Source organism: Diadema setosum, chromosome 16 (assembly GCF_964275005.1).
Source record: "Diadema setosum chromosome 16, eeDiaSeto1, whole genome shotgun sequence".
NCBI classification, from domain to species: Eukaryota; Metazoa; Echinodermata; class Echinoidea; order Diadematoida; family Diadematidae; genus Diadema; species Diadema setosum.
Genome location: NC_092700.1, coordinates 16,280,713 through 16,304,475, shown reverse-complemented (window position 1 = coordinate 16,304,475; position 23,763 = coordinate 16,280,713). Strand labels below are relative to the sequence as shown.

The 23,763-nt window shown below is 39.3% G+C and overlaps 2 protein-coding genes across 2 annotated transcripts; one reads left to right on the top strand and one right to left on the bottom strand.

Annotated features, from left to right (window-relative positions):
- Window positions 1-5,698: 5,698 nt before the first annotated feature.
- LOC140239430 (large ribosomal subunit protein eL19-like) lies at window positions 5,699-15,018 on the bottom strand. The gene is made up of 6 exons (XM_072319269.1): window positions 14,967-15,018; window positions 9,977-10,083; window positions 9,070-9,192; window positions 7,802-7,922; window positions 7,066-7,176; window positions 5,699-6,203 (listed from the first exon to the last, which is right to left on the bottom strand). Exons 1-6 carry the CDS (start codon window positions 14,969-14,971, stop codon window positions 6,074-6,076), a joined length of 597 nt encoding a protein of 198 aa, XP_072175370.1. The 5' UTR covers window positions 14,972-15,018; the 3' UTR covers window positions 5,699-6,073.
- Window positions 15,019-15,373: 355 nt separating this feature from the next.
- On the top strand, window positions 15,374-22,857 carry LOC140239431 (coiled-coil domain-containing protein 43-like). Its single transcript, XM_072319270.1, has 5 exons — window positions 15,374-15,547; window positions 17,281-17,368; window positions 19,391-19,544; window positions 20,325-20,398; window positions 22,598-22,857. Exons 1-5 carry the CDS (start codon window positions 15,374-15,376, stop codon window positions 22,780-22,782), a joined length of 675 nt encoding a protein of 224 aa, XP_072175371.1. The 3' UTR covers window positions 22,783-22,857.
- The last annotated feature ends 906 nt before the right edge of the window (window positions 22,858-23,763 follow it).

Sequence of the window (23,763 nt, the reverse complement as noted above, 5' to 3'; positions counted from 1 at the left end):
GCAAAAAAAAAACAGAAGGAAGAAAAGGTAAACAAAACAACCCTATCCCCTCCCATGCACACACCAACACGCTTTCCTTCCAGTAATCAACAAAGAGTGTATACACTGCGTAGTTCAGTAAGCTTTCCGACAGGAAATTGATGAAATCCCTATATGAGCTGTAGTATAGCATATAATGACCTCGGTATATGTCAATTTGTGGTAGAACTCTTGCTAATGCGGTGTGTATATAAGCCTACCTTGGGGCGTACGGATGCTATGTGTATGCAATGTACTCAGAAATCACGGAGCAGCTATCAGGACCGTGCGTCAATGACTGAAATGCTGTTTGCTTCTCGTGCATACGTTCACGAGGTAGACCGAACTTTCTTCGCGAGAGTCCGGTCCCCTTTGATCTTTCACGGGGCGATGCTTTTTCGCTACAGTAGCAGGATCGAGTTTATTTCACTGCGTTGTGATTCTGTGCAGACTTCTCAGATTTCTTTTGCAAAGTCTAAATGTGTTGTGTTTGTTTTTTCTTTCTTTCTTTTTGAGCCATAGATGCAAAGGTACCGATTGTATGATAACAATGTAGCCTGCACCATTAATTTATAAGCTCACACCTGTATATATACGTTGTAGTCGTAGCACTTTGGTTTGTTTGTCTGCCAGTTGTGTAGACATCACGAGCTGCCTTAGCTATCAAATGCTTCTTTGAAATAATGTACTGGTAATGGGTGACATGGACCCCTGCATGCCCCTGTGTACTGCTTGATATGATATTCATGTATGAAATATTAAAACTACCACTTTCTTAGTCAAGGTCAGTAATCACTCTGGCATGGAGTGCCAAGTACCAAGATCTGATGTATTCTTTGTGAAATGCAGGCTGGCTTGGCAAATATGTATGTTCAAGAACGTTCTTAGCCTGGCCGTGTTTGACTGCAGATGAGATGCTGCCATCTTGCTCCTGCGGAGAAAATAAAGTGAAACAGCAATGATACCAAACAAACAAATAAACAGATGAAACAAAAAACAAAAACAGAGTAATCTTCCATGTCATCCAGAATTTGTGAGGAGTGTTTAGCAATAATGTTTGATGATTGTTCAATAAACCCCCCAAACTTAACCTGTTTCTCATTAGTGCATGGGTTTTATGCAGCATTTTTGACACAAGATTCCATTTGGTTTTCCCAGCAGGTTATTGTACACGCAGTTTTGGAGCCCATAAGGGCAGGGAGGTGAAGAAACTGGTATAGAAAAAGAAAACCAGGAGTTAAAAAGAGTTGCTACTTTTTATTCCTCCCACCTCCTCCCGATTTTCTGATCAACTTTACCAGGAGTACAGAGATAAAGAAGTTGCTCACACTAGTCTGTATATCAAAATTCAAGTGTCATCTTTCTGCAATAAACATGCTGTACTATGCATACAAATGGATGTCTACTGCCTGTTCATTGTACGAGTGTGATGCAAGTGTGAACGGTGAATGTGATGTGAGTGTGGGCGGAGAATAGTCCATTGAATTGTGAGTGATCCACCACACACAGAGCTAGCAGTAATAATCCCTTTGCATTTTTTTTTTTCCCACTCTGTGGATGGAAGACTTCATCAAAATCCTAGCATCTTACTTTGTATTCCTACAGTAGGTCCCAACGTACCAAGACAGACTGAATTTAAGCCATGGTTTTGAATTTCACTAGTGGTGGGGAATTCAGGCCTTAAAAGTGTACTAGAAATTTCCTCCCTACAGATCATTGTCTTTGGGATAAGAATGCATGTAGCTTCTTTGAAAGTGGTTAATGAGAACTACCCCCCCCCATTTCTATTTCAATTTTTATGGTGTTCATGCCAATATCTAGTTACATGTATATTGAATAATATGTTTTAATGGTAATGGAAGTGTGTCAGTAACCATGAAATTAAAACTTTTTGAACAAGGAAAAGTAGAAATTATGCGGTGCGTAATATATGTCCCCGCCGGAAGTAGCATTTTGTAGCAAAATGTGCAATATAGGTAAAAAATCAAGGTCAAAGGTCAAAGAAGTCAAAGGTCAAAATTCTGTGTAGAAGTTTTGAAGCCCTCACCTAGTGCCATCACATAAAGCAAACGGAATCGAAATCGGGTTAGAAATGGCGAAGGAGTAGCATTTTGTAGCCAATGTACAATACAGGTCAAAAATCAAGGTCAAAGGTCAAAGAAGGCAAAGGTCAAAATTCTGTGTAGAAGTTTTGAAGCCCTCACCTAGTGCCATCACATAAAGCAAACGGAATCGAAATCGGGTTAGAAATGGCGAAGGAGTAGCATTTTGTAGCAAAATGTACAATATAGGTCAAAAATCAAGGTCAAAGGTCAAAGAAGGCAAAGGTCAAAATTCTGTGTAGAAGTTTTGAAGCCCTCACCTAGTGCCATCACATAAAGCAAACAATCGAAATCGGGTTAGAAATGGCGAAGGAGTAGCATTTTGTAGCAAAATGTACAATATAGGTCAAAAATCAAGGTCAAAGGTCAAAGAAGTCAAAGGTCAAAGTTCTGTGTAGAAGTTTTGAAGCCCTCACCTAGTGCCATCACATAAAGCAAACGGAATCGAAATCAAGTTAGAAATGGCGAAGGAGTAGCATTTTGTAGCAAAATGTACAATATAGGTCAAAAATCAAGGTCAAAGGTCAAAGAAGTCATAGGTCAAAATTCTGTGTAGAAGTTTTGAAGCCCTTACCTAGTGTCATCACATAAAGCAAACGGAATCGAAATCGGGTTAGAAATGGCGAAGGAATAGCATTTTGTAGCAAAATGTACAATATAGGTCAAAGGTCAAGGTCAAAGGTCACAACTGAAATTCTGTGTTGAAGTTTCAAAGCTCCCATGTAGTGCTATCATATAAAGCAAACAGAATCAAAATTGGTTCATAAATGACAGAGAAGTAGCAAATTTAACATTTTGATCACACACGGACGGACTCACGGACGGACGGACGGACGGACGGACGGACGCACGGACGCACGGACACACGGACACACACACGTACGGAGCCTGTTTCATAGTCCCCTGCTCGAACTCGTACGGCGGGGACAATAAATATCAAATGTCATGACGGGTCCCCTTCTTGAGACTCCGTGCGGCACAAACTGCCAACCAAATCAATTCCCCAGCTCAGTGACTATTGCTATTATTTCCTCATACATGTACTGCACTAGATTCTCAATGAAACAGCCTCTTTTTGAGCTGCTTGACAGCATATTTCCTACAAATCTCTGTTCCTCATTGTATTTATACACATCTTTTACTGTCAGCCAGAGTTATTGGCTGCATGTGCACTGAGAATTAAAAAAGGGGGGAGGGCACTGGGATTATTTTTTTTTTGCGTAAAATGTCCGCTGCTACACAAACTAGTCACCTTGCTGTCAACACCAAATATTTGATACATGTGCATACAAATATTTTGAGCAACACTATTGGTAAGGAACCAAAGATACACACACACACACACACACACACGGAAACACTTGAGTGTTCAACCTTTGTTTTTTATTTTATAATTAATGGGTTATTTTGCTCTCAGTTTTTCTAATCTTGTTCAAAACAAACCAAATTTCTTCAGGTAAATCCCCATTTGCCTTGAAATGGGTAACCAGAGAAAATGAACATGCATGCCTTCGGTAGACAAACACACACTTTCATACACTTGTAGGTGACAGCATACATGGACCCCATATACTACTGATAGGTTCTCCAACACTTTCTTGTATATCCAAAATGAATGAATATGAATATAAATGGATTGTTGTGGTTCTTGCTCATAAATGGATATGTGAACACATTCACATTATGTGCCATTCTCCTTCACACCATTTAAACTTAACAAGTGTCCCATATAACACGACTGATTTGTCGGTTACCACACCTTTCAGCAACCTTCATGTGTGGTTGAAGTGTGAATTGACGAGCCATTTTCAGAGGCATTCAGACATAATCATACTGTGAAAAAAGCCTTGAAATATGAACCGGCTCATTGTGCAGGATATCTTAATGAATTCAAATGAAAACAAACTTTTTAAAGTTTCATTTGTATTCCTTGTAAGTGACTCTAGTTCAGGTGCTGGAATGGCATAACACAAGTTAATACATGAAAACAGTGTTACAACGAGCTCGTCGACGAGGTACCACTGTTAACAATGTGAATTTGGAGGTTTGATTTTGCATTACTATATTTAGCTGGTCTGTTCTTTAGTACAATTATGAGGTACATGTACAGTGCACTCCCGTTATAACGAACACGGTTATAACGAAATTCCGGTTACAACGAAATAAAATTTAGGGCCGCAACATTATCAACTCTATGTATTTTTATTGTTTATTCGTTCGGTTATAACGAAATTTCGTTATAATGAAAGAAAACTGCCGGTCCCGAGGACTTCGTTATAACGGGAGTCCACTGTACTGGTCATAGGGAGGCAAAATGGGCAGTCCCGGCGACCTTGTTCTAATGGGGTTTCTGTGTACCTCCGTTTCTCACTCATACTCTATCTTTGCATTAACCCTAATCAGGCTGGGGGGGGGGCAAAATCCCCCCCCCCTCGACGTTTCGCACAATATCTTCGCAACGCGATAAGCTCCCGCCGCGATGTTTCATGACTTTTTTCTTTCAAGTATCGCGCAACTTTTGAGACCCAAATTGTTGCGCCCGCGCGTACCGTTTTGACGCGACGCCCGTTCGAAAAAAATTTGTCAACCCCAACATTGCTCCAAAACGTGATTTTGTGTACAAATCCAATGCAAATTGTGTTTTTTCAATTAATTCGCATAAAAATTCATATCTTCACTTAGAATGGCCGAAATTAATTTATTTTAGCATAATAATGCTTCGAAAAATGTTTGTGACAAATTTTGTCCAAAAAACAAACAAAAACAAAAGGTCAAAAACAAAGAAATACATAAGAAATTCAAAAAACAATAAAATACATAAGAAATTAATTTCAATACAGATTTTTTTTTATCCTATGTCTCAGAAGAATGATACAAGAAACATTTTAAAAAAGAAATTAGCTTAATTGGAGCATTAATAAGTGATTTAGAGCCCAAAACTGATTTTATGCATAAATTACAATAATTAATTAATATAAAATATAAGAAAAATTTTTCGGAGAAAGCAACCATACATTTTGATAGAATACGTCGCGGGCGTCGCATGTGCCGATTTTCGGCGCAATCGCGCGTTCCATAGGCGAGATCTGAAGGGGGGGCGGAATCCGCCCCCCCCCCCCCCAGATATAGCATAGCCAAAAAAGCCCAGCCCAGAGATGCAACACTGGTAAATGAAAACTCTAAACGAGGTCGCCAAGACTGCTGATTTTATCTCCTTACAACTGGCATCTCCTTGTAAATGTACTAAAAATGAGAACAGCTAAATGCAGTAATTAGGGATGCCAATTTTCAGGCAAAGCCTAAATTCAGGCCCTGGTAGTATCAGAGTTCTCGCCGTTTCATGTACAAAGCATCTTTAGTAGATGTACTTAGGCCTTTCTTTCATTCTAACTGGTATCTCCGAGCAATGGAAAATCAGGACTGCCAAATTCACCTTGTTCAAGCGCTACCTCCATGTAAAAGAGCTTGTTATAATAGAGTTTCCCTGTATCTAAAGTTGCATTCACGACACATTAGCTTGCTCTTCTCGCAGACACATTCTTGGCTGTAACACATGGAATAACACACACATGACACGGTTATTTGGGTGCAAGAGGCAATGCGAGACTTTATTCCTAAATCACATCCAAAACAGAGGATAACCTGCGTCGGAATCAAATCACTCAAAAAATTTATGTACATATCACAACACAATATTGTGCCCTTGCTGATATATATTACTTGAGGTTTTGCTGTACACAGCTACATGTCTTCTTACTGGAGTCATACAAACCTAAAAGTCCTATGATGATGGTGTTACAATGAATGATTATTCAAATCAAAAGAGTACAGAGGGATCACTCTAGAGAAACATCTGGACAAAGACTAGGAATAATATGAACAGGCCTTGTCTCTCATCAGGATTTTTGTATTTTTTCCCACTATCATTGCTGATTTAAATGGCGTTTTGAGATCTACTTTGAAGGGGCATCGTCATCCTCTCTGATGTAGCTCTTGAGTAACTCCTGGCGTTTCTGGGCAAGGCGCTCCTCTCGGCGCTTGCGGGCCTCCTTGGTTCGGTTGCGCCTGGCCTCGGCTTGCTCGCTGTCGTGGGCAAGAAGATGGGACAAGGAATCAGAATAACAATCTGCTGCACATTCATCATAACTTTGATGAATGAATAGCTTTAAACCAGGCAAATGGAATAGTAAAAGTTTCATTACATTCAAAACTTTTTTTTTTTTGAAGTTTGGCAAAATTAGTTTCCCAACTCTTTATGGGAGAGTGATGGCAGTTGTGTTTGCATTATATGCATATTCACTGAGGTATTGATGGCATAGCCTCACAAGTCTTCCATACACCTGAACACATATCTTCATTTTCATTTCATTTCATTTCATTTTATTGTTTCTGTATGGTACAATATAATCAACTCTGATCACTTTCAGAAATACAGTGGACTCCCGTTATAACGAAGTCCTCGGGACCGGCAGTTTTCTTTCGTTATAACGTAATTTCGTTATAACCGAATGAATAAACAATAAAAATACATAGAGTTGATAATGTTGCGGCCCTAAATTTTATTTCGTTGTAACCAGAATTTCGTTATAACCGTGTTCGTTATAACGGGAGTGCACTGTAAACACATGATTCATAATAATTCATGGCTGATTTTGCACATGACAGGTAATCAAATCATAGTGACAGAGAATGAAGACATAATGATAATAAACAAAGAAGTCATTTCAAACAAGTCATTTTCTTGTGCACATTATCATTTTTCCCATTTGAGCTTAAAGATGTGACAGTTCTTTAATCTCCTAGAGTGCACAATATAATTTCATAAATATTATTATTGATTTTTTTTTTTTTTTTTTTTTTGGGGGGGGGGGGGGGGTAATTCTTCATGAAACTTTTGGGGCCACGAATTGTGCACCGAATAAATTTTGACAGACTGGTAACTCACGCAAGCATCTTGCCACGCTGGTTCTCGGCCTTCTTCTTGTGGATGTACTCCATGAGAACGCGCTTGTTCTTGAAGACATTACCCTTGACTTTCAGGTACAGGGAATGGTAGCTGGAGAAAGAGAGAGATGGAGAGGAGGGGAACACACCAATAAGAGATATTTCACATGGTTCCCTATGAGTGATTCCCACAATTCTAGTGCACCTATCTTTCCATGGCTGTCTGTAACCAACTTATGAAACATAAAATGCATACAACTGCACTGACTGAAATAGCCACCATATCTTTACCAATTTTGACATAGGTTCTACAGTTTTGAGATGCACTGCCAACATTTACAATTAACTGAAAATTTGCGTTGCCCTTTAGGTACAACTGAACAGCTATATCAGGTGCAGTGGCCATTTTATCCTACAAGTTCCTTAGGCAAGAGTTCACTTAGTTGTTGCTAGGTAGGGTAAGATTTGTGGTTGTAAAAGGCAACTTTTTAAAATTTTTTTTAATTCAAAATGAACAAAGCATTTATGGTTGTAAGGGGGTATTTTGTAAACAAAAGCATGCATAAAATCTTAATACATTAGAGCACCTGTCTATTGGGCTAGAGATACATTTATGATGCAAATAGATTAGCACAGTGCATCTTCTTAGCCCAACATGTACTTCTCAACCTAACATAATGTCACATATTGTATATCACTATCCCTCAAAATGACTATGGACAGAGAAGTGAACTCACAGATGCCTGTCAATCTTCTTGTTCTCCCTGTACTTCTTGAGAAGTCTCCTCAAGACCCGCATCCGCCTGATCCAGATCACCTTCTGGGGCATACGGGCGTTGGCCGTACCCTTTCGTTTACCTGGTGACAGATGAGATGGAGAAATATGTTGGAAAATACTAACACTAACCTGCTAATAACATTTAAATCACTTCCTTGCTAATGACCTGAACGATCTTGGCAGTATGCTAATAACCTGCCCCTTGGGCATAACTTTTTTAATTACATGACTCAATAATTAGACACATTCAAATGGAAAATCTGTTTGAGCTTCAAACCTGAACATAAACATGGAAATTGAGAAGCAAAATTCTTGTCTGTTATAAGGACTTCTAACAAACGCCTTTTCTGCAAAGCTATCTAAATCTGTAAACTGAACATGGAGAGTGAGAGAAATCTTTCAGTGCTACACAAACACTGGAAATAGTCACTACAGTATCAAACTGATGATGTCACAGTCTTTCATTGCTTGGGTTGGAACCAGGTGTGAGCATGAGCAACAATAGCATGCCCAGATATTCGGGCCAGGTGAGGTTGCTTACAGAGCTAGGCAATGGCAATGAATGGCTATGACATCATACTTTAGTACTCTATGCTCTTTTAGTCTCCCTTCGTTTTTATTGTTTATTCTTAGGTTTAAAGCTCAAAAGACCCGGTAGTGTTGGGGATATCATGGAGTGGGATGGCTGGCCATGCTCCGATTTATTCGAGAATCCCTGTAATGAAATATGTACAGCTTTACCACTAATGTCTATGTATACGTACAAACACAGCCAAAATCTCTAGTGGATTTGGCCATTACCGATGAGCGTACGCTTTGATGCATAAATTTCCCGACACGTGGCCGAGAGGCGTGTGGTTTTTGGAATACCCTGGTAGGCAGCAGCTGAAGATCAGTTCAATAGGACCATCCATGTTTCCCCACGCTACTGGGTCTTTATAGACCGACTACCAGCCTGCAACGTGGTTGTTAACCACTCCTGCTACACCTTCTCTCTCACTGACAGTGACACGACATTTGCTCCTGTGACAGTTGCTCTGGTCTTATTTTCTCCAAGGACTTAGGGTTAGGATTAGGGTTGTGAAATGCTTTTAGATTTACTTTGATGTGAGGATTAGGATTAAGGGAAGGCTTATGTTTGTAGGTAGAATTTATGTTTGGCTTATCATGCAGATATTTCATGGGAGCAATTGTCGCAGGAGCAAAAGTGATAGAACCCTCACTGACCTCTTCCGCTGTGCCGACCCTTCCTGCGAGCCTCTGCATTCTTGCGAACCCTGGCCCTGGAATGGACAGCGACTGGCTTGCGGATGATGAGGCCATCCTTGATCAGTTTGCGGATATTCTGCCCTGTGGACCATCAAGATAGAAAGAAGGCTGGAGGTGAGATGAGTCACCCAATGAATACCAAATGTATCAACATTCACTCTATTCTGCAGTTCACCTTACAACTCCTGCCTCACGTAAGTATCAGTAACCATTGGCTCACTACATCAGATGCATACCAGTAATTCATTATTTGTTTTAATCTCTTGCAGTTTCAAATGAGATATTCCACCTTTGAGATATATATACACACACACACACACCAGCCCTCTGGGTGCAGATACACACACACACAAAAACCAGAAAAAAGGAAATAGAATTCAGTTCATAAGAATCATTTGACTAGGGTGGTCCAAAACTTCATATTATAGCATGCTGCACGGACCAAGGGTGAAGGCCCTGGAAGCTGGTGCTATCCCAATCGTACTGCTGAATACTGGATCACATATAATGAGCTTAAATGCCAGGACAGAAGTCTTCTAGCAGCATTTCAGTATGTCTCATATTGCCATCAGCAAATCCACGATAAGATCTTACATTTCCAAAGAAATCACATGAATAAAAAGACACTATTTAAGAGTCAACTTTCGACTTTTCAGTCCTGGGTGACCACTGCAGTGCACTCCTGTTATAATGAACACGGTTATAATGAAATTCCGGTTACAACAAAGTAAAAATTCAAGCCGCAACATAATCCACTCTATGTATTTTTATTGTTTATCTGTTCGTTCATAACGAAATTTTGATATAACGAAAGAAAACTGCTGGTCCCAAGGACTTCATTATAATGGGAGTCCACTGTACTTACTTGAATTGGCATTTGCGATCTCGTTGATCTCGTTGGGGTCGAGCCAGACCTTGTTTTTGCCGCAGCTCATGACGCTTGCGGCCAAGCGCTTCTGCAGCCGAAGGTTACTAAAAAAAATAATAATAATCAGGGAAGACAAGACAAGAGCATAAGCTTATTGCTGCTAACTGGTAAGCAATGAAGAAAGTCACAGTTTAGAAGTGTATTGTTATTACATGTAGGCTACCCCACTCCCTGCTGCAGAAGTACAATGTACATGTATTTGATATCTAGATCCAACTGCAGTATACCATTACAATTCTGATATAAGAAGAAAAAAATTAATAAGTTCTGTATGAACACTAAAAGCCAGACCCCTCAGTAGGTTTTTTTCTCTCTCTCTCCCTCTTGTTGCTGAAAGAGTGAAGTACAAAGAAACTAAAAAACTAAGAACCTACTACCAAGGAGAAATTGCCATGTTCGTCACACAGCACAGTCCAAGAACATTACAATGAAGCCAGCTGACCCTGCCAACAATTCATCAAGGTGGATGGCTAATTTCAGCAGAATATGCACACATGTACAGGGATTTCGATGCAAGTACAGATCGAGCAGCTAATTGATAATTCAGTTTATAACCCAGATACACTTGACCCCATCTCATAAAAAGTAAAAACTAAAATGACTACAGCGCCACTAAATTTCCATAATTCAATGTAATTACGCGCTGAAAACCCAGTGCTGGTGCATATAGCGAGCGCTGCATTTTGTCTTGCACACAAAAAGCACCAAGCATTATCTTGATCTCTATAGGAAGAATTCTATGTATGCAGATTATAGGAAGAATCTAGACCCTACAACTGTCATACCATATTTTTAATATTTCCTCGGCAACTCTGGAACCATTACGTACGTAAATGTTCATACATGAGTAAAAGAAATATCAACTGTACAGCCCGAGAAAGCATTTTTAATTGTGAAAAGAACTGTTTTAGTCATTAAACTTAGGGAAAAGTTAGATGCGCTTTCAAATAACCCAATGCCTCGTAATAATTCCTCCTCAACAATAATTTCAGCAGTAAAAAACCAGCATTGACGATCAACCTGCCATGCCAAAACTCAACCGCGTGCAACTGCATCGATTTTACATGACGTAGGCCTAGCCAGGTTACGATTGAATTATGCACGGGCAGCTTGCTTTAATGGCCATGCTGTAAATCATGGTAAACTGTAACTTAGTGGAATGAATAGAATCAAAAGAGCTGTGAAACATGTGACAATAAAATGAATGCATTGAGCAACTATTGAAGCCACCCATAATTTAACCACAACACCATCAAAAATTCAACCGCAGATTGGATATTATCTAATTGCTGTAGTGCATGCTGCATGCTAGCCCCGGAGACCGCGCCGCTATGCGGCGGGGTCCTGGCGGCTACCTCGCAGTTTCGCTAAAGTGAGAACCACGAACAACTCCCTATTGCCACATACGGCGACTTCACGAATAAATTATGGATAAATTTCTATTATAAACACAGTGACAATAAAAAATGAAGTACACATTACCCCATTGCCTTGGTTCTTTTCACCAATTTATCTGGAAACTGCAAAATTTTCCACATTTTTTAGGAGTAAGCGGCCTGCCCTAGTGGGAGAGCCGTGCTACCATTTTGAACGTGTATATCCATTAGTAAGCATCTGCGCATGTAGCGAGTAATACGTAGCCTTTTGTCAAGGCCCTCTCGCTGCGTGGTGTAGAGAGCCCAGCCGAGTAAGGTAGCGCGACTCGCTTCGCTCGTCCGTTCGCTCGTCCGTTACAGCGAGAGGGCCTTGCCAAAGGCTAGCATGCAACGTTAGTGAGCATCGGTGAGCTGAAGATAATTCGCCTTATAAGACAACATTTTCTGCATCATAAGCAATGAAATGCATCAAAAAGTCGCCGATTTGAATCATTTAGGTTTAATCGACCCATGTAAGTATTTCTAGTAGTTTTTGTTGAAAAATTAAGGAAATATAGCGCCGCAACGGCACCCGTTTTGTACAACATTAAGATCTGAATGCGAAAACGGCGCAGCCCCAACGCTGCACGTTGGGGCTGGTCGCAGTTAGCTGCATGCATGCTGTTACATGTAAAACCTTGAAACTGTCCAACGTTATAATGCTTTTGGCTCATTTTGTGCATGGTCTAAACTCTAATTTTGGCACGTCACGGGAGGTCGAACCTTGTCCTTGGTCCAACTCGAAGGAAGCTTGCCTTGGTTAGGTGTGTGTTTTTTTGGCAGTGTATACAACCACACGCGTGTGTCTTTACCATCCAGCCACACGAGTGTGGTTGTAGCCATGGCCCGAGTCGCTGGATACAGCCACACTTGTGTGTAATGTACATGTACATAGGGATACAATGTACACACACGGTACGGAGAAGATGATCGCCGTGCGTGCATGTCAAACACGTAAACGCCACACAATCAGCTTGCTCACAAAGTGATGAAAGTAACCTTATTTTCATACCTTTTAATATTGTTATTAAAACAAATATATTTTTCGCTCCATTCTCATCTTGTTTGCTTGATATGATGGGTTTAGAATTAATAGCAAAGTTACAACTGCCGCTAAATTAGGGGACTTTGGATTGACATCGCTAAGCTGCTAGTGGTGTGCTAACGATCGCTCAGTGCAGCTGCAGCCTAGCCAGCGCAGTTGTGCCGCCGCCTGCCCCAGGAGGGACCCGGACTCGCGCGCCCTGTGTACGCTGGATCGTGGATGCGCGATTTGCGAGTACCCGAACGAACGACACGAAGGCGAAGTCTCAATAACGACACGATGTATCAAAATCAATTATAACTTTAAATTTACCTCATCAAATCAAGAAAATGAGAATAAAGTTAAAAATGAAAAAAAAAGTAAATTTGTCTAGATGGTGTGATAATATTAAATGGGATTAATCTAGGAGGCAGGTTCATGTTCATTGCTTTGCAGTGGTGCATGATCGCGTGTTGATGTGGCCGGCCACACACACATTCCCGCTACGCGTTTATGGATATGTATGGTTGAGGGGTCTAGATATCGCGCACGTAAATTTGAAATGCTCTTATAATAGAAGTTATTCTATAATCGTACCTGAATTTCTCAATGAATATCACGAAAAAGCAGAAAAATCACCTCCCAGAATCTCCTGATGATACGATGACGGAGTAGTGCGCTGTCGCCGTTTGTATGTCGGACTTTCTTTTATGCGTTCAATTTCTCGGGGTATGTAAAGATCGCGCAGCTGCCCTCTGTAGTTTCATGCGTGAAAGTGTCTGCCCCTCTGCGGCTGTAACGTGCTCCGGCTTTCGTAGAATATTTTTTCACTTGATATTAAATTTGTCCCTGTTATAAGCAACAGCAGTTTTACCTAACTTGTGTATATTATTGTTATTATTATTATTATATGTGTTATTATTATTATCATTATTATTATTATTATTATTATTATCATTATTATTATTATCATCATTATTACTATTATCACCACCACCATCATCGATCATCATAATCATCATCATCATTATCATTTTCATTATTATTATCACTTCCACCACCATCATTTTATCATTCTTATTATCATTATTTCTATCATTGATATTTTCATAATCGTTAATGATTTTCATTTATAAAGTTTTCTTACAATATTTCCAATCACTTTAACCAATAATATACACGTAATATAAAATGGAAAAAAGTAAAATATGAACATATACTTTGTGTGTGTGTGTGTGTGTGTGTTTGTGTGTGTGCTTACCCATTCGTCACCCTCTCATTTTCGTCACCCATTTGTCACACTCTCATCTAATTTGTTTTCTTCATATTATGGCCCTCCCCTGTCACAAATATATCACAAGTTAGCGCAAGAAATCACAAGCAAATTCAAATTGAAATCACACTTCAACTTCGATAGACTGAAATATTTATTCCTTTGTAATATTATAATCGTTGTGTTAAAATTTGACTTAAAACAACATTTATTAACAGTATTTCAGCGTAGCTGGCAGCATACATTGTTCTTGTGTATGATGACGTCACGTGGTAAACGATCGATCGAACAAATTACGAATTCTATCGACTACGAACGAGACAAGCGAGACGACACGTCTAGGCTACAACATCCTTAGAACAGATTTTAAGGGAAGGTAGGTTTGTACAAGGTAAAAAATTGGAAATTTAGTGGAAAATTCGTTGGAAATCAAAATTTCTTACCTGCTTCCTTCTCATGTTGAGCGGTAAGTCAGGTATGTTTATTCCATGGGCGTATCGGCAAATTTTGCGCTTAGTCCTACGCGTAATATCGCTTGCTATACGCAGTTACGCTATGCGCGATCATTAGGTCCCTGCGCGAGACCTAGTACCCTTACTATACATAGTACAGTACATTATACACACGAGTGTGGCTGTATCCAGCAACTAGGGCCATGGCTACAACCACACTCGTGTGGCTGGATGGTAAAGACACACGCGTGTGGTTGTATTTGTATAAAATTTTACACTGCCTTTCTTTTTTACTTCACTAACCTTACACTAACACTGAACAGTTCAATACGAATGATTTTAATACAAGGTCATGAATAATTTACATCATCAGATCATGTTCATTTTCATCATTAAAAAAAAGAAAAAAAAATCTAGAATAGATGGGCGTCTATTTTGGTATCTTTTCTTATGGGGCCGCACGCAGGCCCAACGTTCTAGCAACAATAGCGCCACGGACGGCCTACGGTGCACTGCATGTTATGCATACGTCAATGAATAAGCTACGGACAGGACAATCACCATACACCGCACCTGACACCGACCGTTCGCAAGTCTCACAACATCTCCACAAAATCATTTGTGGAACAAAATATGAAGAGCTAATAACTCTGAAAGTGATAACTCATTGAGCATAGGAATTACAGCTTGGGAAAAATCGCAAAACACTAATAAATGGTAATCATGTGTAACATTTGAATGACTTTCTTTAGCTTTTTCGTACCTCATGATGGCTATGCCTATGCAGTAACACGAGGAAAAGACAGATAGTGAGCAGGCAATGAGTGACTAATGTTCCTTCGCCGAACTCGATTTTTTTGTGACGACCTAAGACTGATTCTAGCTGTCCTCTGCTCATTAATGGTATACTTTAGGACGTATTTTACAGTTATATTTCAGGGTGAGGTAAAATAAGGCTATAATGATTTAGAAATAGGTATGAAAATAAATTTCTTTATATCGCGCAATACTCTTTGATGGTTTCAGCCGCGTGTTACGGTTTATCCGAGCCTTTTCGCTGAGTGCATATCACAGTATCGACGCATGTCACACATTTACCCTAGTACGAGTAAAACGCATGCAGAGCACAGCAAATTAAAAAAATTTGCACCATCCGAATGCAAGATTGAAATGGCCGAAGCTGCGCCTGGCCAGAACTTTGGAGAATGGCTCTCCACCAAACTGGAACAACTCAGTATTGATCAAGACGTATTTGGTAGTTATATTAGTAGTATTGTTGAAACTGATGACTCAAATGAAGAGGAGAAATCCGAGGCCTTGAATGGAATTCTTTGCGAAATTCTGGTATGCTCTATTGTATTATACAGTCCCATATACTCTATTTTATGTTGGAAATGCAGTGCTGTAGACAGCTGCTGCATGCTGAACATGAACTTCATCATTCATCATCATGATCATGAAGTACAATGAATATGTGCATAATATGTCGAAAGTGTGTGCATATACTCTTTTCAAGATAACCTGTATAGGTCTACTCTGCATTCCATATTTAGCATTGTAATCTATTCTTACCATACCATGCTCAACTTTATTACGTTAATACTATATTAGTGTATAAAACCACACGCGTGTGTCTTTACCATCCAGCCACACGAGTGTGGTTGTAGCCTTGCCCTTGGCCCGAGTTGCTGGATACAGCCACACACGTGTGTAATGTACATGTACATCTAGGGATACACACACGGTACGGAGAAGAGGATCGCTGTGCGTGCATGTCAAACACGTAAACGCCACACAATCAGCTTGCTCACAAAGTGATGAAAGTAACCTCATTTTCATACCTTTTTATATTGTTATTTTACAAATACATTTTTCGCTCCATTCTCATCGTGTTTGCTTGATATGATGGGTTAAGAATTAATAGCAAAGTTACAACTGCCGCTAAATTGGGGGACTTTGGATTGACATCGCTAAACTGCTGGTGGTGTGCTAGCGATCGCTCAGCGCAGCTGCAGCCTAGCCAGCGCAGTTGTGCCGCCCGCCGCTCCCGCCCCGGCCCAGCAGGGACCTGGACCCGCGCGCCGGCTGCCTGTGTATGCTGGATCGTGGATGTGGGATTTGCGAGTACCCGAACGAACGAAGGCGAAGTCTCAATAACGACACGATGTATCAAAATCAATTGTAACATTAATTCACCTCATCAAATCAAGAAAATGAGAATAAAGTCAGAAATGGTCTTGGTACTTTTTGAATTGTACTAAAAATGTAAATATTAGGAATTGAGTAGGTTCTAAACGTAAATTCAACATTTATCATGCACAATTGATCTCGGCAAAAATAAACCAAAATGCTAAAAAAAATTTAATTTAAATTTAGTAATGCACAAGGATGATCTCAAAATGCTATCAATTTACCACACTTCACACGAGTGTGTGACTTACCATCCAGCCACACGTACTCGTGTGGTTGTGGCTGTGCCATGCATTTATTGCATGGCCCGAGTAGCAGAGCAGAAAACAGTCACGTTGATACAGTCGTAGTAATACTTGTGTGTATAAACGTGTAAATTTACTACTGCTTGGATACTGTACATTATTGTAAACTTACATAACCATAAATACACACTCCGAAGCTGGATATCGCGTGTAATGTGTCGACATGCAATGTTATGCACTTGTCAATGTAATGACTCGCGCCACGTCCGTCATTAGATACATTATCAGACAGGGTATGGTGGCCCTCAATGCTCTTGAACAGTGTATGAATGCAAGAACTTCCTCACCGCTTGTTCTTTTTTATCACTGATGGAAAGACATTGAAATTATCTATTTCTGTAGTTCATCATCTTGAGAACATTGAAAAAAACAAATGAACAGACAAATGTGAACACAAGCTAGTATTACCAGCAATCGAGTGCCATTTTTGATTTACTGACGTGAGATGAGTATTGGAATTTAGTTTCTGTTGCTGTATGATTACCAACCATGCAGTGTAAACTATCATTTAGCAGGCCTTGCTAATGATGAAAAACACAGTGACATGATATATTTCTTCTTGCTTTGTCCTCTCATACATAGGACAATTCAGTGGATGAAACTTGCCAAGAAATTCTACAGAAATGGAAAGAGCTGAGCTCTGCAGATGAAGCGAAGCAAGTGAATGGAGGTAGAGTGCTTGTCTGTAATATTCTTTCTCATTATTCTTTTAAAAAGCTGTGATATCTTAGTTACAGGAATCTGCGTGATGCAGAGAGTCCTTGGTTCATTTTTATGCCTCCGCCACGAAGTGGTGCCGGAGGCAATATGTTTTCGGGTTGTCCGTCCGTCCGTCCGTCCGTCCTTCCGTCCGTCCGTCCGTAATGAATTTTGTGGACAGGGTAACTACCAAAATCTTTTGAGGTATCCTAATGAAACTTGGCATGTATGTGTATTAGGGGGTGAAGTTGTGCCTATCAACTTTTGGGTGCACATGCTCAAGGTCAAAGGTCAAAAGGTCAAGGTCAAATGCTTAATATTTTACTATTTCCCCCATATCTATGCCATGCCTGAAGATATTTTCTTGAAACTTAGTGTATACATGTATTACTCAATCAAGATTCTCTAGTGAAAGTTTGGGATCATGCGGTCAAAGGTCAAAGGTCAAAAGGTCAAGTAGAAAATGTGAAATTTAACTTTTTTCTCCGTATCTTGGAAATAGTTCAAGGTATCTTCATGGAACATAGTATATATGCATGTACTGACTGGCAGTGATTAGCTGGGGAATTTGGGGTTCATGGGGTCAAAGGTCAGGGGTCAAAGGTCAAGGGCAACACTTCAGAATTTTAGTATTTCCCTCATATTTCGTCGGTTGAGAATGATAAGGGCGTTAAGTTCTCACAAAACCCATAGTGTTCGAGACCACTTAACGCCCTTCTCATTCTCAACAGACGATTTGTGCAATGCCAGCAGGATTTTTTTTTTTTAAACTTGGTGTATGCATTTTTAACCTGATAGTGATTCTGTAGAAAGTTTTGTTTTTGTTTTTGTTGTTTGTTTTTTGCCAAAAAGGTCAAAAGGTCAAAGATCAAGTGAAAGTGCTGAACTTCAACTTCTTCCTCCATATCTTGGAAGTGGCTCAAGTTATGAAACTTAGTACATATTTATGCATGTTCTGCCTGACAGTAATTCTCTTATGAGTTTTAGGGTCAATGGCCAGATGAAATATACAGAAATTGCATTTTTTCTCCATACCTTGAAACTTACTCAAGGCATAAACTTATGAAAGGGTCAAAGTCAAGTTAAAGTCCTTCAATCCCCAAATACGTGCTCTCCTATTCGTCCAATTAAACCTATGTCAAGGAAGGTAAACATTCAACACTTTTGTAAAAAACATGTCATTTTGATATTTTGCCAGTTTTGTGAAAATGTAATCACACATTGTCCACATGTACTATAGACCTAGTAGGAGAATCATGCATTATGGCGGAGGCATACCAGTCGCCATAGCGACATTTCTAGTTTCTTTTAGATTTCAGTGTCAATAGTCATCATTGAATTAATTTTAAAAAGTGTTTGGAATTTCCATGATATGCTTGCCAAAAGTATTGCTTGGAGACATGAATCGTGATTTGATATAATTGAGACCAGGGCGGCATTTCATGAAGGAACTTGTCGGATAAAATATCTGACAAGTCAATTATATCCGACAAGTTCAGAGAAATCAGCCAATCAGACTAAAGAATTTCTCAAAACTTGTCGGATATAATTGACTTGTCGGACATATTATCCGACAAGTTCCTTCATGAAATGCCCCCCTGGGATTGTTTTTAGATTTTTTATCACTTGTTTTGTTTAGATCAGTTATTTGTATCCTAGAATTATTCCTGGTATTCAAAATAAATTCAGAAGAGGTTGCATGAGTAGTCACATGGAAATCATGTTCATTGGCCTTGCTTCCATTTTGCTGCACCTGCTATAAGTGTTTATTTATTTATTTAATTTTTTTTTTGCACAAGTTTTCACTCCTATATTTTTGACACAAGCATGTTAAGATCTCACATCTATCTGAAGTGTACTGTCTGAAGTAGATTGAACTTGTGTGAACAGATTGCTTGCACTCTTACACAGTTTCATTTTAAGTCTTTGTGTTTATGATGAAGATGTTGAAATCATGTCGTGGTTCTTTCAAAAAGATGTTGATTCTTCTCAGATGCCTCTGTGGCTGGTAATGCTGATGTGAAGATGGCTGCAATTATGGAACGACACGCTGCAACTCAGGTTCCCAAAGTGACCAGAACCCCGACAGAGAGCAAAGAGAAGGCAGCCCTCCTTGCAAGGTTCGCTGAGGTCTCAGAAGGAGAAGAATATCCTTTCTATTTATCTACCTGAATGTTAGAAATAATGATAATAATAATGATAATGGTGATCATGAATATGTTAATGAAAATGATAATGGTAATAACACTATTTTTATCAATAATAAAGTGCAAAGTTACATTAAAGTCTCTTCAGCATATATGAATAAAATCTTGATTAGTATTGATATTTTGAATGATCAAACTTTATTGTTGTTGTCGTATTCCCAAACCTATGGGGTAGTTGGAGTCTCTTCAATATTGATGAGGTAAATCCTTGCGGTATAGTTGAAAGTGCGCTGTAATTTGACATGGTGTTTAACTTGTAAAGTTCGACTTGATACTGGTGTAGCTCATGATGCTTTGGCTAAGATGGGATAAATCCTGTAGTAGAGCTATCATAAAGAGCAGTGATAATACTGCAGAGGTCTCCCTGGTTGAATGAGACACTACATTATCATTTTAAGCTGTTTAGAAATGCAAGAACACAGAAAGATGTAACAAAAAGGGATTTTAATGCATCACAAATTTAGCAATGTTAGTGAAATAATCGGTATTTTAAGATATTTCAGATAACTACTAGCTTGTAGGGATATTAGATATTGCATGAGAGGTTCATGTAAGCAGGATTTGACTGAAGGAGAATATGCCAACACTCTGTGTTTGCGTCTTGCTGTCTTGTGGTGCTCTTTGTACATTCCAAGAGATACAAGGTTCTTTCATTTCATGTGTTAGTGTGGGGTGTCAGATTTCTCACTCATGCCATTTTCTTTGACTGCAATGTCTCACTGATGAAGATTATGAAGAGGAGGACTACGGAGGGGGAGGAGGAGGAGGCGGCGGAGGAGGACTGGATGATTTTTGTATCCTTTTTAACAAATGAAAATCGGTGTCTTCAGGTTTTAACATCTCGGTTCAGATGATTTATGGTCTTAATTATTGTTTCGTTTTCCTGTACCTGAGCATGTCTGAGCTGTTCCTTCTCAGCTTACCATCCCAGTTAGTTCAGAATGTAGAGAGGTTTAAAGGAAAAGAACTTCTCTGTCTACTTTCACATGATGGAGACATTACCCAGACGAGTTTAGTTTTTAACTTAAAGGGATGGTGGAGATGAGAATTGGACTTTAAACTTTTTGTGAGATATTGGTACCAAGAAAACACTTATGAAATAATACAGAGCATACCATTCAAAGAGCAATTTAAAGTTTTATAATATTTGATGAAAATCGGTCTTGGAATGGCTGAAACATCCAAAACCAAAGTAAAACAAAGCGATTGTAATTAAAGGTGGGTCCCACCTTTTATTAGAATCGCTCTGTTTTGGATAACTTAGCCATTTCAAAACCAAGTTTCTTCAAATAAATTTTGAATTCCTCGTGGAATTACATGCTCTTTTATATTTCATAAGAAGTTTCTCATTATCTCACCGAAAAATGTTAGAAACCTGAAGTTACAACGATGTAGGTCTCAACCAAAACTATACAATTCCCTTTAAAGTGGGATATGATACTGTGTATCTATTACATAATTTATCTGGTTTGTGTATATGGAGCAGTCATCTTTGTGTCATTTGACGTTGCATCTGTTGAATAATCGGCTAAGTCAGCGAATATAAGAAAAAATTCCGATTTATGTTATCCTTGCATATTCCTCTGTATACACAGTAGTTGAATATAGCCTAAGTGGATATGTTTTCTCCAGTCCTGTCAAAATAGACCTACACGGAATTGACTGTATTAATCAATTTACCAGTTTGATTGTAAATTGATCGCTGAAAGATTGCCAAATGTTAATTACATGTAAGTGGTTCATTAATTTGTCAGACTTTCTTCTCACTTTGTATAAAATTGGTTTCTTTGGCTTTCTTATCATAGAAATTCATATCACATGTGCATGTATTCAAGTAAGTTCAATCAATATGTGTTTATGTTTAATGCTGCATCTTGTATGTTATCCAAAACTGATTGGTCTCTTCAATTTCTTTTTATTTTTAAGCTGAATGATAAATTTCAATGTTCTTTAATCTTTATGTGCTGTTTGATGCAGTTCTTCGCCTCATGAGTTCAACTAAGATGCTATAACATGACATATAAAAGTCCATGGAGCCAGCACCCTCCATGTTTTTAATAAATGCTATTCATATTCAGCATGATCCACTTTGTATGTATTCAATATCTTGTAATGTCCGAGGTACTTACTTCAATAGGCCTATCGCACATTCCTGGGACATAAGTGCATGAACTAGCTTCCACCAACCAGTCTGTTCTTGAGCCAGGGTCTTTTAACTGTCCCCAAGGACAACCCATCCTCTCTATGTCTGTTTCCAAATCCTGCTGCCAGCGAGTCCATGGCTCATCTCTCTACCGTAGAGCCAAGTCTCTGATATTCTTATGATGTTTGGATTGGGTTTCTAGAGGGTGTGCCCTATGTATTTCCTGCACCTATGAAGTACATCTTGTATTTCAACAGCAGTTGCTGTCTAGTTTGCTCCAATGTGCTGACATCACAGACTACATCTGGGTAACAGGTCTGAAGAATGTTAGATTAATTCCAGTCTGAGCAAGATTTTTGCTAAAGACAATATACATGTAGTTGTATGATGTGGAAATCCCCACCCCTCAAAAAACAAACACCAAAAACATGACAAATGAAAATGAACAAAAAAGTAATTCAAATTGTTTTCTCATACACTGTTAAAGTGAAAATCTTTGTACAAGTAAGTTTTCTTGCTTGACCAGGTAAGATCAATGCAGACGTGTGCAGATTCAAACATCAAATAGTGTTACATAAAACAAACGAAATATTAATTTGCATTTATTTTCATGCTAGTTTCTGGTTATATGAAATGTGCAAAAATGTCCGCACAATGAAAATGTTCACTTTTACATTACGGTACTTTCTTAGTTTGAAATATGCTCAATGAATGCTCAATGGCATTAGTTTGCCCGAGATGAGATACTCCCATCCCATATAATTTTGCCGAAAAGATACCGCCAGTGGTGCATGCCAAGAAACGGTCTATTTTCCTTGACCAGTGCCCCCCTCCCTCCCCCTGCCCGCAGTCATGAGGAACACCAATAAGGAGGACGTGGACAAGCAGGAGAGAGAAAAGCGGGAGAAGGCGAAAGCGGAGACCGCCAAGAAGAAGGCGCAGGACAAGCTCCAGCGGGAGCAGCAGAAGCAGAAGGCCCAGGACCGCAAGGACAAGGAGAAGAAGCGAACACAGAAGCAGGAGCGCCGGAGGTAGCACCCCTCCGCCCCCACATCAAGGCAGCAACTAGGCATTATCTATTTATGACAAGTATTATATTAGTCGGCCTTTGCATGTGTCTGAAAATATATACAAAAACAAGAACAGTTGACTTCAGCAAATGCATCACTTTTGCCTAAGTCCATCCATCTATCTCCCACAGATTGGAGAAAGATGATATCTAGTCTTGTTAGTAAAAATGAATTTATCAAAGAAGAAATCGGAGCAAAGATGTAACATGCATTTGCAGCAGCTGTCGACTTCTCAGCATCCCTTTTTGCCTGAAAGCTTACCAGTATTTGTTTTGTTTTGTTTTGTTTTTTCTACACAGGATAAGGTGCACAGATTGTCTTGTTTTCTATGATCTGACCAATCATTTAGTACAAGAGGAAGTTGGAAGCTCAGATGCAACATTCTTTGCATCCAGTTTTGCTTCCCTTTTCCTCTTCTATGCAAATCTGTGAAGCTATTCTTTAAATCATAAGAGAAAAGAAAAGAAAGAAAGCAAAAACATTGCAGCTGCATTGTTCATCTGACTGGACTCATATTATCCTATACAGTGCACTCCCGTTATAACGAAATGCTCGGGACCGGCAGTTTTCTTTCGTTATAACGAAATTTCGTTATAACCGAACAAATACAATATATAACGAAAACAAGGAACCACGTATATATATATCATATTATGTTTGCTGAATACTCATCATACACTGGAAAGCTATGTGAAATGTGAAGGGATAACTGTATTACAATAATAAACGCAAGTTCCCCTCAGAAACTGTGCGTGACACAAGGAGCGAACACACAGTGGTGTGAAGCGTTCACCCATGCAGAGACGGATAAGTGCTTGTTCCGCTACGTATTTTCGAAAGCAATTCGCATTTCGTTATAACGGAGCTCATTTCTTTTGTTTTTCTTTGTCTGTGGCGCTCGGAAAAGACTTCGTTGTAACGGAAATTTCGCTATAACCGTGTTCGT